At 41.7% G+C, this 15,914-nt stretch overlaps 1 protein-coding gene across 1 annotated transcript in view; it reads right to left on the bottom strand.

Annotated features, from left to right (window-relative positions):
- The window catches only part of LOC117525508 (ankyrin-2-like), a 199,307-nt gene that overhangs the window by 109,962 nt on the left and 73,431 nt on the right, over positions 1 to 15,914 (bottom strand). The window contains 6 exon segments of the mRNA XM_034187364.1: positions 2,342 to 2,350; positions 2,848 to 2,871; positions 3,077 to 3,262; positions 5,207 to 5,305; positions 13,637 to 13,735; positions 15,489 to 15,587. Coding sequence (XP_034043255.1) covers positions 2,342 to 2,350; positions 2,848 to 2,871; positions 3,077 to 3,262; positions 5,207 to 5,305; positions 13,637 to 13,735; positions 15,489 to 15,587 — 516 coding nt within the window.

The raw sequence follows: 15,914 nt of genomic DNA, 5'->3' as shown, positions 1-15,914 counted from the left end.
ATACGAGGTCTGTTAGAAAAGTAACGGACCTTTTTATTTTTTTCAAAAACTATATGGATTTGATTCATATGTTTTTACGTCAGCCAAGCTTGAACCTTCGTGCGCATGCGTGAGTTTTTCCACGCCTGTCGGTTACGTCATTCACCTGTGGGCAGGCTTTGAGTGAGCACTGCTCCACCCATCTCGTTGTTGTTTCATTGCAAGGAAATGGCGGAATGATTTGGGCTTTTTTTTCCCATCAGAATTTTTTCAGAAACTGTTAGAGACTGGCAGCTGGAAACCATTCGAAAAATTTATTTGGCTTTCGGTGAAAATTTTACGGGCTTCACAGTGAATAAGGAGTGTTACTACAGCTTTAAGGACGGCCCACAATGGCGCACGACGCGCAGCGCCGCCATCGAGAGGCAGAAACCACCACATCATTTCTAAACAGATGGCTGTGTGGAGCCGGGACCGTCGTGTGCAATTTCTTTGGTTATCACAAGAGCTGGACATCAGCCATTTCCTGGCAGATTTCACTTTTAACAAGACAGTTTGTCATGGAAAGCCGCGCGGAGGCTTCGCGTGTCACGACCGATTCGCTGATGAAGCGAGACAAAGGAACACCTCCGTTTCGGAGTGCCAGAGGACAAGTTGGGACATGCCTATCTCGGCTTTCAGTGCTTACCAGTGGAGTGTATAAGAGAAACTGTGGAGAGCTGGGCATGTCCCAACTTGTCCTCTGGCACTCCGAATAGGAGGTGTTCCTTTGTCTCGCTTCATCAGCGAATCGGTCGTGATGCGCGAAGCCTCCGCGCGGCTTTCCATGACAAAATCTCTTGTTAAAAGTGAAATCTGCCGGAAAATGGCTGATGTCCAGCTCTTGTGATAACCAGAGAAATTGCACACGACGGTCCCGGCTTCACACAGCCATCCGTTTAGAAATGATGTGGTGGTTTCTGCCTCTCGATGGCGGCTCGGAGCGCGGCGCGCCATTGTGGGCCGTCCTTAAAGCTGTAGTAACACTCCTTATTCTCTGTGAAGCCTGTAAAATTTTCACCAAAAGCCACAGAAATTTTTCGAATGGTTTCCAGCTGCCTGTCTCTAACAGTTTCTGAAAAAATTCTGATGGAAAAAAAGCTCAAATCATTCCGCCATTTCCTCGCAATGAAACAACAACGAGAGGGGTGGACCAGTGCTCACTCAAAGCCTGCCCACAGGCAAATGACGCAACCGACAGGCATGGAAAAACTCACGCATGCGCACGAAGGTCCAAGCTTGGCTGACGTAAAAACATATGAATCAAATCCATATAATTTTTGAAAAAATAAAAAGGTCCGTTACTTTTCTAACAGACCTCGTATGTATATATATATATATATATATGTATATATATATATATATAGTGTGTATGTATAAACTAAGACATTATCAGTAAATCTATGTGTCATGAATTTCTATTATTCTATTATAAATTTCATATTTTCATTATGACAAAGGTAAGAACATATCAATCAATAACAATCATTTGAATTCTCAAATGCCTGTATTTGTGTCAATGCACAGACAACACAGTGAATTGTAGGTTGAGCCTCAGTCTTGTATATTTTGTTGTATTATATTCTTATTGAACAGTAGAGGTCTGTTGTATGCATTGGAAGCCTCGAGAAATGAACCATATTTCAACACAAAGGATTCAGCATTAAAGAAGCTTTATCTTGCCATCATTATCCATTTGACCCACCTCATTTTCAACAAAACATTCAGTGATCTACCTGTAATGTAATGGAGTGACATTGGGATGGCCATGCTTTAGGGGTTTTGGTTGTCCTTTGCTGTCTACCTGGTGGTCACACGGCTGCACGAGCCGTTGGATTTCTGTGGCTTTTTGTTCTGTCTTTGGTTTGTTCTTAGAGTTGGAATTTGATCATTTGTTTGTTGTATTGTTGTTCTGTTTAAATAAAGCCTATGGATTAAAAGCATTCAGATCCCCTTGAGCGCCCAGTGGATGGGGGTGTTCATTTTTTAATTTATCGCCCACCTTTAATTCATGCACAAAACCTGATATTCTGTCATGCCTGCTAAATTAAAAATAAATAAATAAAATCACAGTTGATTTTTGATACAAAAATGTACACACTGCATTAAAGAAACACATACACAAACATGAAATGAAGAAAAAAAAATCCACAAAGCAACTGCACACTGTATATCTCCTTAAATGGACAGAGTGACACTTATGCAGTACATGAACTGCACCATATATATATATATATATATATATATATGTGTGTGTGTGTGTGTGTGTGTGTGTATACATAAACATCTAAGGTACACAGTTGTGGGTTGGTTTGTTCCTTACCTTCCCATTCTGATAGACATGGTGCAATATATTTAAAAAACAGTGTTAACTGAAAGATTGGGTAAACAGCGTGTTTAAGAGAAGAAAACTGATCAACATGCTCAAGCGAAACAGAGAAAAAAAGAACAATAAATTTAATAAAGTGAAGATGAACAGATAAGATGGAATGTTGCCAGTGTTTCAGTTCTCAATTCAGTATAAATGCTAAATTACTTTTTTAATCTAGCAATCTGCAATCTAGCAAAACTAAAAAAACAAAACAAAACAGACAATTTATAATTAAAATAAGACAACATTCTCTATGCACTATAATACAACAAAATGTTTGTAGATGCCAGCGGTGCAGGAGACTAGAGCATCATCAGTTCCATGCATTCAGAGTTACAGTAAGAAAGTCTGACATGCAGCGAGTGTCGATTAAATAAAGGAAGGAGCAGGAATAAACAGCAGAAAGAGATGGTCTAAAGGGGGGAAAAATGAAATAAACAGGTGATGAGTCTGTATACCTCTGTAGTTCTATTGACCATCATCTGGTTAGGAGCACCAACAGGAAGGGGGCGGGGAAATAGGATTTGGGTGATTAGAGACACAACTTTTCACAACAATCACGGAAGCACTGGGTAAGATTCCACAGTCTCACACGAAAAGAAAACTAAAACAGGAAAGGTATTAGCATTGTTACATTGTTTAAACACACTCAACATAACATTTATGCATGCAAACCATTTCCCTCACCTTAGACTGGACGTCAGCGTTGTGGTCGTTCTGCAGCAGCAGTGCAGCGGACTTGGTGTCGTCCTTGCGGGCTGCGATGTGCAGAGCCGGTAGGCGCACTTTGCCCTTGGTGTCGTGCTCCAACAGCAGAGACACTACAGAGTTATGGCCCTGCTGGAGAGCGATGGCCAGAGGAGTGAAGCCGTCCTGGATGTACAGAGGAAAAAATAAGTGGGGGGGGGTTTGAACTGAAGCAGGTCTTTCATTGCTGATTATTGGCAACAGATTGGTTACAATACTGACTAACAAAAAAACAAACAAAGAAACTGGATAAGCAATCGGAGCAAGTCATTCTGTGGCAATGTAGAACTTTGCAACCAATCCCAAAAATTTTAAAAATGTTTAAAACTATTGTGACTCATCGAGATCCACAAAAATGAATAATCCGTGCAGAGACAGGCTAATGTTAGTGGTGCGTAGTAAATTTGTGAGTAACTTTGGGGAGCGGGGGAGATGCACAGCAGCTCAGCCAGATGCACTGCAGCCTGGCTGGACCCACTCAGCACTGTGCCAAGATGCCAAGGAGCACAGGTCCGCTCACTGCTCTGGCAAAACCACCGCAGAGATTTGCGCATCAACTGTTTCTTTCACATTAGTACCGGACCACACACGCCATGCGTCTATTTTATTTGTACAGATGCCGTTGTTTTAGGTGGCTTTGTTATTATTTCCTTAACAGATATGTTATAACTGCAGACATTAGCCACACAGTAGCTCACCCTGCTCTCTGCTATTTTGGCATTGTGGGATAGCTCGCCGGACTACTTTCGCCTGATCCAGCGCTGAATTTGTCAACATGAGAAGATGCTACCGGATGAGTGTGAGTATATTGAACATTTAGGTATAAAAACACAAGAGATACACACGTTATTGTGCCAAATATACTCCTTATGTTTTTGCTACCCATGAAAACGCACTGTCATCACAAATACAGCACTGTTTGGGAACTACTTTTTATGGAGAAATTCATCAAGCACATCAGCCGCAGGCGCGTGCTAACACAGAATATGCAAAAACTGTATAGTTGTTCGGCCAAAACAAGAGCGTTCACTTTTAGCTTGCCATAAGCTAAGCTAGTGGCGCTCGTGAGAGTATGACAGTAGCGTTGTGAGCCACATGATGCAGCATTCAATGTGCTTGTAATTGGCATCGATCTAGTGACAATTGCGTGACACAAAACTCTAGAGGGTTGCTGGAGACAATCAGCTCCGATTACCTCGTATATGCAATCTGAACGTCAATCAGGGCCAAAAATCTGCAATGAGAAATCAGCCTTAGTCTGTTCGTTTTCAGTTGTGTTTTGTGGTAGTTTCATATTCTATCGCTCGCCTCTCTATCTCTGGCTCCCTCTGGTGTCCATGGTTGGTCTGTTCTTTTGTTGCACACCCGCCCTTTATTTAGTCAGTGAACTGAGAACAGGAGAGATAATTATCAGCTTACACTATTTATGCTGTGTTTCTTTGTACTTGGAAAAACAAGCTTCAACTTGAAAAAGTTGGAATCTCGAGCAACATCCATATAAACAGAGCTTGTCAATATGTAATATCATGGCGCAGACAGTGAGTGGTAAGTAGAATTAACTTTTTGTCAGTTTTTACTTGCATGTAGTGTTTGATAGTGGGCATTATGCAATAAATTTATCTGATGGGATTTGATTTCAGCTGTTGCTCTCTTGTGTTTCAGTCTGCAATCCCTCTCCCAAGATGACAGAAGAAAATATTGCAAAAAAGAGCTATATGTTCGCCCTAGCATTTATTCATCTATATGGGCTAGCCAACCAAATGCACTGGAACGCATTTAGATCGGATGTCAGAAACACCGGCTCTGCATTATCAACTTCCAACTTGCAATGGAATGCAGCATTAGCGCTTGTATTTCCACACTCCTTTGTCTGTTCATCTGCTTCCCATACCCTGCTTTGCGTTTTGCATTTTTTCCTTGTGTATTCCAGTTGTACACCTTCTCCCACTGAACAACACATTCTGAAAGGATATCACTATTGTGAGTGACAATAAACCACTTCCTAACTCATCCCTTCTCGCTTATTTACCTGCATTTTGGGTTCACATTTTGCCAAATCTTAGCACCTACCTCTGTCGCAATACTCTGGTTCCCATCACTTTCCAACAGGTAACGCACTACCTCCAAGTGATTCTCCTGGGCTGCCATATAGAGTGGAGTGAAGCCGCTCTGCAGAGAAAATAAATGCATATGGTCCATACATATACACATACACACATCAATTTATATAAGAAAACATTTATGAATTAATACATTAGGTTATAGATTTCCAAACGATATATACAGTGCATCTGGAAAGTATTCACAGCGCTTCACTTTTGCTACATTTTGTTATGTTACAGCCTTATTCCAAACTTGAGTAAATTCATTTTTTTCCCCTCAAAATTCAACTCAGAGCACCTCATAATGACAACATGAAAAAAGTTTTATTTTATTTTTGAAAATTTATTAATAAGAATAATAATTTTAAAAGCTAAGAAATCACATGTTTATAACTATTCACATCATCTGCTCAATATTTTGTTGATGCACCTTAGGCAGTAATTATAGCCTCAAGTCTTTTTGAATATGATGCCACAAACTTGCCATACCTATAATTCATAATTAATTTTATTATGTAAAATTAAAAACATACAAAATGTATAGAGTGACACATCATAACAAAATAAAATTAATAGATTAAAAATAAATACATTAGAACCATTGTCAATTGTTAAGACCTAGTGGTGTTGCTGGTATCATACAAATCATAATTTTTCTTAAAGGCATATACATTTGGTGAGAGCACCACTTCACTTGGCAATGAATTCCATAATACAATTGCTCTGTTACTAAAGAAATTTTTTTCTAAGGTTCAGTCTAGACCGTTCAACCTCAAGGTTCAGCTCATGCCCTCTCAAACCAGCATATCTTCTCCTCTCAAAGAAAATTTCAAAGTTTACATTTTCAAAACCATGCAAAATTTTGTACATTTCAATTAAAATGCCTCTGATACATCTGTCCTCTAAAGTACTTAGACCTAATTGAGCCAGTCTGTCCTCATAGGGCATTTGCTGCAACTCAGGAACCAAATGCCTGGCTCTTCAAATCAAATTTGGTGTATTGCCTAAAAACTAAAAGAAGGAAAAAAAATGGGAGCGGTACAGGAGCAGGAGTCATTCTGAATGGGAGCGGGATGGGAGTGGGAGTCATTTTACCAAGAGTGAGATGGGACAGGTTTTTTTTTTTTTTTAGACTGGCCTGGGATTGGGATGGGACGGGAATTTTTATGTGGGAGTGGGACGGGATAGGAGGGAAAGTTTACTCCCGTGTCACCCTCTAGTGTGGACGAACGAAGCGCTTATGCAAGAGAAGGAAGGACTCCCCGTCAATGTAAGAGAAAACTCTTTTTATCGTGCCCAATACACTGTTAGCGTTGGCTGCCAACACAGCTATTTGCTTGGAGACAGATTGTTTGAAATCAAAACACCAAGATTTCGAAAACGAAGATTTTTTTGTTCATGGTATAATTTAAACAGGGGTTCTTTTTCCCCAAGTGAAGGACTTTACATTTTTGTTCATTAAAACCAAGCAACCGCTCATCAGACCATGCAATAAAACTGTTTATGTCTTTTTGAAGTTTCTCCCCATCGACAAGTGAGAGTATGGGATGATACATCTTAGTATTGTCCGCAAAATTTTACAACTTGATTTTATTGCACAAGGCAGGTTGTTGATAAATAACAAGAACAAAAATGGCCCAATGACTGCCCCCTGAGGAACGCCACTGGTGAGCTGCACCCATGACGTCCTCACTCTGTTCAAACAGACTTGCTGCTGTCACTAAGAAAATCTTCAATCCAATTACAGAGTTTCCCACCAATGCCAAACTTCTGTAATTTGTGTATCAGTCTAGAGTGAGGCACAGAATGGAAAGCTTTTTAAAGTCTAAATAAAGTACATCAAAAGGCAGGCCATAATAATTATTTCTATGCCTTCATACAGAGTTAACATAATACAACTAAATAACTATAATGCAGTTACCCAAATGACAATGTGAGATCAACAGAATTATAAACAAGTCTGACCATCAAATGCTACACATAGCATGATCAGTGGAAACAGGATGCACCTGAGCTCAATTTTGAGCTTCATGGCAAAGGCTGTGAATACTTATGTATGTGTGACTTCTTAATTTGTTATTTTTAATAAATTTGCAAAAATGTAAAAAAAAATATCTTTGGGCAGTTCTGCCCATTCCTCTTTGCAGCACCTCTCAAGCTCCATCAGGTTGGATGGGAAGTGTCAGTGCACAGCCATTTTCAGATCTCTCCAGAGATGTTCAATTGGATTCAGGTCTGGGCTTTGGCTGGGCCACTCAAGGACATTCACAGAGTTTCCTGAAACCACACTTTTGATAATCTTGGCTGCGTGCTTAGGCTCTTTGTCCTGCTGAAAGATGAACTGCCGCCCAGTCTGAGGTCAAGAACGCTCTGGAGCAGGTTTTCATCCAGGATGTCTCTGTACATTGCTGCATTCATCTTTCCCCCCATCCTAACTATTCTCCCAGTTCCTACCGCTGAATAACATCCCCACAGCATGATGCTGCCACCACCATGCTTCACTGTAGGGATGGTGCCTGGTTTCCTCCAAACATGACACCCGGCATTCATGCAAAAGACTTCAATCTTTGTCTCATCAGACCAGAGAATTTTGTTTCTCATTGTCTGAGAGTCCTTCAGGTGCCTTTTGGTAAACTCCAGGTGGGCTGCCATGTGCCTTTTACTAAGGAGTGGCTTCCGTCTGGCCAGTCTACCATACAGGCCAGATGTGTGGATTGCTGCAGAGATGGTTGTTCTTCTGGAAGGTTCTCCTCTCTCCACAGAGGAATGCTGGAGCTCTGACAGAGTGACCATCAAGTCCTTGGTCACCTCCCTGACAAAGGCCCTTCTACCCCAATCACTCAGTTTAGACGGGCGGCCAGCTCTAGGAAGAGTCCTGGTGGATCCAGACTTCTTCCATTTAATGATGACGGAGGCCACTGTGCTCATTGGGACCTTCAAAGCAGTAGAAATGTTTCTGTACCCTTCCCCAGATTTGTGACATATACTTTAGTATGCACTAGTAGAGTTCTACCTTAGATTTGGAATATATAATAGAAGATATACCTTACTGAATTTTCATGTAGCTACTTAACTTCCAGTTCTGTGCTTGGTGGTTTCACTACCCCGGCAGACTGGGTTAGGTTAAGTTTTGGTATGGCACATTTATTCGTGCCTGGTAATCTTCATATATGTTCCATAGACTGTTTATACACTGTGTAACTTATTCTTAGCTAGTCTAACTGACAACTGATTTACTGAGTTTTTTCTACCTACTATAAATATTTCAAAACGTTTTCTGATATAATGATAACTACGTATAAATGGGGGTAGTCACTAGCCCAACAAACTAAGGTCATGGACTCTTACCCTTGTCCCTTAAACATGACCATTAGAAAGCATGTAGAGTATGGATTTTGTCATCCTATAGTAAGCTTGCAGGGTGAACTTTATATAGAAACCTAAACCATATTACATCATAGCTTCTGTTTCTATAATAACATAACCATATTTATAGCTTAGCCTACTAGCTATAATTTAGTTTTACATCACGTCTACAGACTAGGTAGATGTATACTACAATGTTCTCCTGTATGAACACTTGGGTTTCAGGAGCTAACTCCTATAATATTATGCAGTAACTATATTTCTTGTATATGTTGTTTACTGCCCTGATTGTGTAAATATCACTTATATACATGCTGTCCATATTCTTAAGCCACTTAGGTGGGTAGGGAGCATTCCCATGGGATAAAAAGCTTTTCAACCTACCATCCCTGGTTATCAAGACCAGGCACCTAAGTGGCTCTACTCTACTTTTTTCTTCTTTTTTTTTTAGATATTTAGATATACTTTAGTATACACTAGTAGAGTTCTACCTTAGATTTGGAATGTATAATAGAAGATATACCTTACTGAATTTTCATGCACTGTCAACTGTGGGACCTTATATGTAGACAGGTGTGTGTCTTTCCAAATCATGTCCAATCTCTGAATTTACCCCAAATGGACTCCAATTAAGCTGTAGAAACATCTCAAGGATGATCAGTGGAAACAGGATGCACCCGAGCTCAATTTTGAGCTTCATGGCAAATGCTGTGAATATTTACATGTGAGTTTTTTATTTTTAATAAATGGGGTATTGTGTGTACAATTTTGAGGAAAAAAAATGTAATTTCATCCATTTTGGAATAAGCGCTATGAATACTTTCTGGATGCATGTAAATGTAACAGTAGCCAGCAAGTGTTGTGTCATGGGTAAACCTCACTCCTTGACACCAACAAAGATGTTCCAATTTCAGATAGCGGAGTCTTTGAAAACCCAGAACTCAGAAGACAACAATCACACAATAGCAGGCCCTTTGGTGGCATGAGTACTCCAACACAACAATGTAGCCCTAATTCCCTCATACAGAGTCAACATAATACAACTAAATAACTATAACGCAGTTACCCCAATGACAATGTGAGATCAACAAAATTATAAACAAGTCTGACCAACAAATGCTACATATACGAGGTCTGTCAATAAAGTATAGGTCCTTTTTATTTTTTTCAAAAACTATATGGATTTCATTCATATGTTTTTACGTCAGACATGCTTGAACCCTCGTGCGCATGTGTGAGTTTTTCCACGCCTGTCGGTGACGTCATTCGCCTGTGAGCACTCCTTGTGGGAGGAGTCGTCCAGCCCCTCGTCGGAATTCCTTTGTCTGAGAAGTTGCTGAGAGACTGGGGCTTTGTTTGATCAAAATTTTTTCTAAACCTGTGAGGCACATTGAAGTGGACACGGTTTGAAAAATTAAGCTGGTTTTCGGTGAAAATTTTAACGGCTGATGAGAGATTTTGAGGTGATACTGTCGCTTTAAGGACTTCCCACGGTGCGAGACGTCGTGCAGCGCTCTCAGGCGCCGTCGTCAGCCTGTTTCAAGCTGAAAACCTCCACATTTCAGGCTCTATTGATCCAGGACGTCATGAGAGAACAGAGAAGTTTCAGAACGGACGGATTGCAGCGTCGGCTCGCAACCGCCGCGACGCTCCGCCACTGGAGAAACACCTCTGTTGGAACATGCCCAGCTGTTAAACAATTTCTCAGATACTCACTCCACTGAAAGCCATCAAAAGCCTCCTGGATTTTACAAATGGTTATCAACACGGAGGTGTTTTTCCTGTGCCGCAGCACCGTGCAGGCTGCGTCCCGATGCGCGGACCAGTCCGCACGTCTTTCATTAAAAAAATCTCCTTTAACAGTGGAATATCCGGATAAAATGCTGAAACCAACTTCTTCTGAAACTTCTCTGTTCTCTCACAACGTCCTGGATCAATAGAGCCTGAAATGTGGAGGTTTTCAGCTTGAAACAGGCTGACGACGGCGCCTGGGAGCGCTGCGCGACGTCCCGCTCCGTGGGAAGTCCTTAAAGCGACAGTATCACTTCAAAATCTCTCATCAGCCGTTAAAATTTTCACCGAAAACCAGCTTAATTTTTCGAACCGTGTCCACTTCGATGTGCCTCACAGGTTTAGAAAAAATTTTGATCAAACAAAGCGCCAGTCTCTCAGCAACTTCTCAGACAAAGGAATTCCGACGAGGGGCTGGACGACTCCTCCCACAAGGAGTGCTCACAGGCGAATGACGTCACCGACAGGCGTGGAAAAACTCACGCATGCGCACGAGGGTTCAAGCATGTCTGATGTAAAAACATATGAATGAAATCCATATAGTTTTTGAAAAAATAAAAAGGACCTATACTTTTTGACAGCCCTCGTACATTATTAAATCCAAGTTGGAATTAATACATTTTGGAAAGTAGAAAATGTGCCAGACAAAGACACCTTGTTCTCACAAATGCAGCCACTAACTGGCTAAAGCTGAAGAAGCTGACTGTATTAAAACCTTTTTAACTTCTGAAATTGCTGTCAAAACAAAAACCCATGGACAACAAAGACAAATGAGCCAAAGGAAAGAAAACAAGCCAAATACTACTTAAAATATGTACTTTAATGCAGTTGGGGATGTTTATTCATTCAGCTATCTATGCCAAGTTATTCACTAAAGGTAGTGGCAGGGCTGCAGGCTGTGCAAGTCAAATTCATCCTCAACAGTTTGAGAATCCATGACAAACACACAGACAAACCAGTCATTCTTTATATAGACAGTCCTCAATTAATCAAACTCCTTATCACTCGGCACCCTCCCAGCTGCTAAGAGCAAAAGCTTCAATTATATTCAATTCTGAAAAACAGCACTAGTGGGGGGCAGCATGGTGGCTTAGTGGTTAGCACTGTTGCCTCACAGCGAGAAGGTCATGGGATCCATTCCCACTGTGGCCTTTCTGTGTGGACTTTGGATGTTCTTGCAGGTTTTCTCCGAGTGCTCCGGCTTCCACCAACATCTAAAGACATGCGATTTTAAATTGTCTGTAGGTGTCTGTGCGGGTGTGAATGTGTTTGTTTGTCTGTATGTGGCCCTGTGACAGAAGACTGGCATCCTTTTCAGATTGTACCCTGCTTCACACCCTATGACTGCTGGGATAGGCTCCAGAGAAACTGGAGGTAGACATTATTATACGTGGCAGGTCATACCGGCAGGCTTTGGTGTGCTAGATCCATCTCAAGGTTCGGATCCTGTTTTGCCGCTATCAGAATATGTAAATTGCGGTCAGACGGTCCTCAGATTGCACATAGACAGTGCCCGGAGGGTTTTTAACATATATATCACACTCGGGGCTGCCAAATGATTTTGACCAATTGTGTGGACTCTCTCATATGGCTGTCAGAACATTTTGAACTGCAACTCAACGCTTTTTGGATGTGCGTCGATTCATCATTCTGATGCCATTCTGCGTGATTCTGGCTATGTGCAACAGGTGTATTAATGTTATCAGGACAATTATTCCAAATGGTAACACCTTTGGAAAAATTGTTCATATTGAGTTATACAGGCTTGTGTGTTTTCTGTTTTTGGACATACGAGGTCTGTCCATAAAGTATAGGTCCTTTTTATTTTTTTCAAAAACTATATGGATTTCATTCCTATGTTTTTACGTCAGACATGCTTGAACCCTCGTGCGCATGCGTGAGTTTTTCCACGCCCGTCGGTGACGTCATTCGCCTGTGAGCACTCCTTGTGGGAGGAGTCGTCCAGCCCCTCGTCGGAATTCCTTGTCTGAGAAGTTGCTGAGAGACTGGCGCTTTGTTTGATCAAACTTTTTTCTAAACCTGTGAGACACATCGAAGTGGACATGGTTCGAAAAATTAAGCTGGTTTTCAGTGAAAATTTTAACGGCTGATGAGAGATTTTGAGGTGACACTGTCGCTTTAAAGGACTTCCCACAGTGCGAGACGTCGCGCAGCGCTCTCAGGCGGCGTCATCAGCCTGTTTCAAGCTTAAAACCTCCACATCTCAGGCTCTATTGATCCAGGACGTCGTGAGAGAACAGAGAAGTTTCAGAAGAAGTCGGTTTCAGCATTTTATCCGGATATTCCACTGTTAAAGGAGATTTTTTTAATGAAAGACGTGTGGACGGGTCCGCGCGTCGGGACGCAGCCGCCGCGACGCTCCGCCACAGGAAAAACACCTCTTTAGGAAGCCTTAAGGACAAGTTGGAACATGTCCAGCTGTTAAACAATTTCTCATATACTCACTCCACTGAAAGCCATCAAAAGCCGCCTGGATTTTACAAATTGTTATCAACACGGAGGTGTTTTTCCTGTGCCGCCGCACCGCGTAGGCTGTGTCCCGAAGCGTGGACCCCTCCGCACGTCTTTCATTAAAAAAAATCTCCTTTAACAGTGGAATATCCGGATAAAATGCTGAAACCGACTTCTTCTGAAACTTCTCTGTTCTCTCACGATGTCCTGGATCAATAGAGCCTGAAATGTGGAGGTTTTAAGCTTGAAACAGGCTGATGACGCCGCCTGAGAGCGCTGCACGACGTCTCGCACTGTGGGAAGTCCTTAAAGCGACAGTGTCACCTCAAAATCTCTCATCAGCCGTTAAAATTTTCACTGAAAACCAGCTTAATTTTTCGAACCATGTCCACTTCGATGTGTCTCACAGGTTTAGAAAAAATTTTGATCAAACAAAGCGCCAGTCTCTCAGCAACTTCTCAGACAAAGGAATTCCGACGAGGGGCTGGATGACTCCTCCCACAAGGAGTGCTCACAGGCGAATGACGTCACTGACAGGCGTGGAAAAACTCACGCATGCGCACGAGGGTTCATGCATGTCTGACGTAAAAACATATGAATGAAATCCATATAGTTTTTGAAAAAAATTAAAAGGACCTATACTTTATGGACAGCCCTCGTATATAGTTTAGGTTGTGGCATGATATCAACACAAACTAAAATGAACTCACCAGGTTATTGGTTAATAATCTCTGCATTATGTAACACCAAGCAATGGGAGTGCTGTCACCTGTGATTGTGCGTTGACATCTGCTCCTCTCTTGACCAGCAGTCTGACGACGTCTCTTTGCCCAGCCAATGAGGCAATATGGAGGGCAGTATTTCCTTTCTGCAGGGACAAAAATAAAAAATTTCAGCACCTTAAAAATCAGACATGGCTAAACACGACGTGACATGTGAACGGTGTAACGAACACAAAAGCCTTTGACGCAAACATCACACGCTTCAAATCCAAATTGGAAACGGTATGGCATGTCAAGTACGCAATCACACTCTAAACGTGAACGCGCTCGTTATTCAAAAAGTCATTGATTAAAGACAAAGTTCTGACGCATGTCATATGAAGGACACGGACAGCGAAGTGACACATTCCTGTGGTTTGCTGGCTGTTAATCCTGATACATGTGACATCCCTGCACTCACATTACAAGCCGCCTGCAGAGCAGCCTACTCATGACTCACTCTATTCCTATCGACCTAATTCCACTCTCAACAAAACACTGAATCATGATGAACCCAGTCCAGTGTGACCTCCTCCTTTCAGAGCCAAGACATTTCTTCAACCTACATGTCATAAGAATCTACACATATTCAAAAACAAACAAAAAAATAAAGAAGCTCATGATGTCATAGGTGGACTTTAACACTACAGTGTTAAGGATTTAGGGGTGTTTATTGCAGAAATGGAATATAGCATTCAGAACCATCTCTTCTAATATGTATGTCACGGACATGACGAGCAAAGCTCTTCAGCATCTCACCATGTCACTTAGGTCCTTCAGACTTTTTTTTTTTTTTGAGTAAATGCTTTGGTGGAGCATGAGCATGGCTAAAACCTTTCAGCTTGTGGGGAGCTGTCCCCACACCCCCCCAATCTTGCAAAATTGCTCTAAAAAAAACCGTGAAACTGCGAGGCCCCGAAAGGTGAACCGTGTTATAGGGAGGGACCACTATATTTCACACATATGTTGGAAAGATTAAAAAGAAAATAAGATTATAAAATCCAACCTTCACTTTGCCTTGTTATAGAAACACTACGATGACCGCTCCAAGATGGTGGCCACATTTCTTGCACCTCAGCAACCAATACGGCGTCTACTCCTCTTTATAATGTCTATGTTCATCTACCGCTTTTTACAACAACATTTTGTGGCTTTTTCCCCACTGCGGAGATTTTTTGTGCCATTTTCGGTTTGTGCCTTTGTCTACTCTGGAGCGAACCTCGCACTGCTGAGCAGTGCTCTGCTCGTATAATGTATAATTACCTGCAACAATCAACCGATGTGTTTTCATAAGCTCAGAATGAGCTCTTCATGTTGACCCCCTCATGGAGGTCACCATGCTGCACCATCATATTGATATAGTCTTGCAAAAGAGACATACTTAAACCATTTCCCACATTTTGCAGTGTGGCTGGAGGACTGAAGAAAAAGGAAGCGTAATCAGTGGCTGCTCCCCTATACCCTGGTCCCACTGGTTGCTAGTGCGGGCTAACAAAGCATAGTGCTCATTTTTGTGAAAAGGAGAATCATCGATATTGTTTATCACAAGAAAATGCAAGAGAGCATGAATTCCCATTGCAAAAGAAGTGAAAACGTGGAGAGTGAACAGAATAATTAAATCTGCAATCTCACCACTAGATGACACTAAATCCTACACTCCGCATGTTTAAGGGGTCATGTCCACCACAAACAACACCTCAGTGCTCAGAAATTTCAAGTTCTTCGACAGAGTGGGATTCCACATGATGATCTACATGACACCGTGTAACACAATGAATCTCTCCTCATCAGTTCACCCTCATTCTCATTCTCTCTCTGTCACCCACTTGGCATGCTCCGCCTTCTACAAAACCCACATACCTTTGTAGAAGAGTCAACAGGTGCTCCTCTCTCCAACAGCTCCTCCACTAGCTCCTGATGACCCTCCTTAGCTGCCAGATGCAGTGCATTCAGGCCATTCTAAAATGAAAAGATTTAAAGGGTTCATGTTGGGTAAAACCAGTTTTTGTGCACCTTTTACAGTTTCATGTGATTTAGGTTTTACGCAAAACACAACTGGATCCACTACTGGAAATTTAAGCCTGAAGTGCCTTGTTTTAGACTTTTGTGACAGATGTCTGAGAAATCCCTATATGGACTGTTTGCTCAGTGAGACACGATGCTCACATGCTTTAAGGGGTGTGACACACTTTTCGGTGTTTATATTGGCCCTGCTCCCCTTCTGTAAAGTGACAGTGATCTGAAAATAGGATACTTTAGGATTGTCCCAGTGTCTATGGATTATTC

The sequence above is a fragment of the Thalassophryne amazonica genome, chromosome 15 (genome assembly GCF_902500255.1).
Source record: "Thalassophryne amazonica chromosome 15, fThaAma1.1, whole genome shotgun sequence".
Lineage (NCBI taxonomy): Eukaryota > Metazoa > Chordata > Actinopteri > Batrachoidiformes > Batrachoididae > Thalassophryne > Thalassophryne amazonica.
Note: the sequence above shows the minus strand (reverse complement) of the source record. Positions and strands in the feature narration are given on the sequence as shown.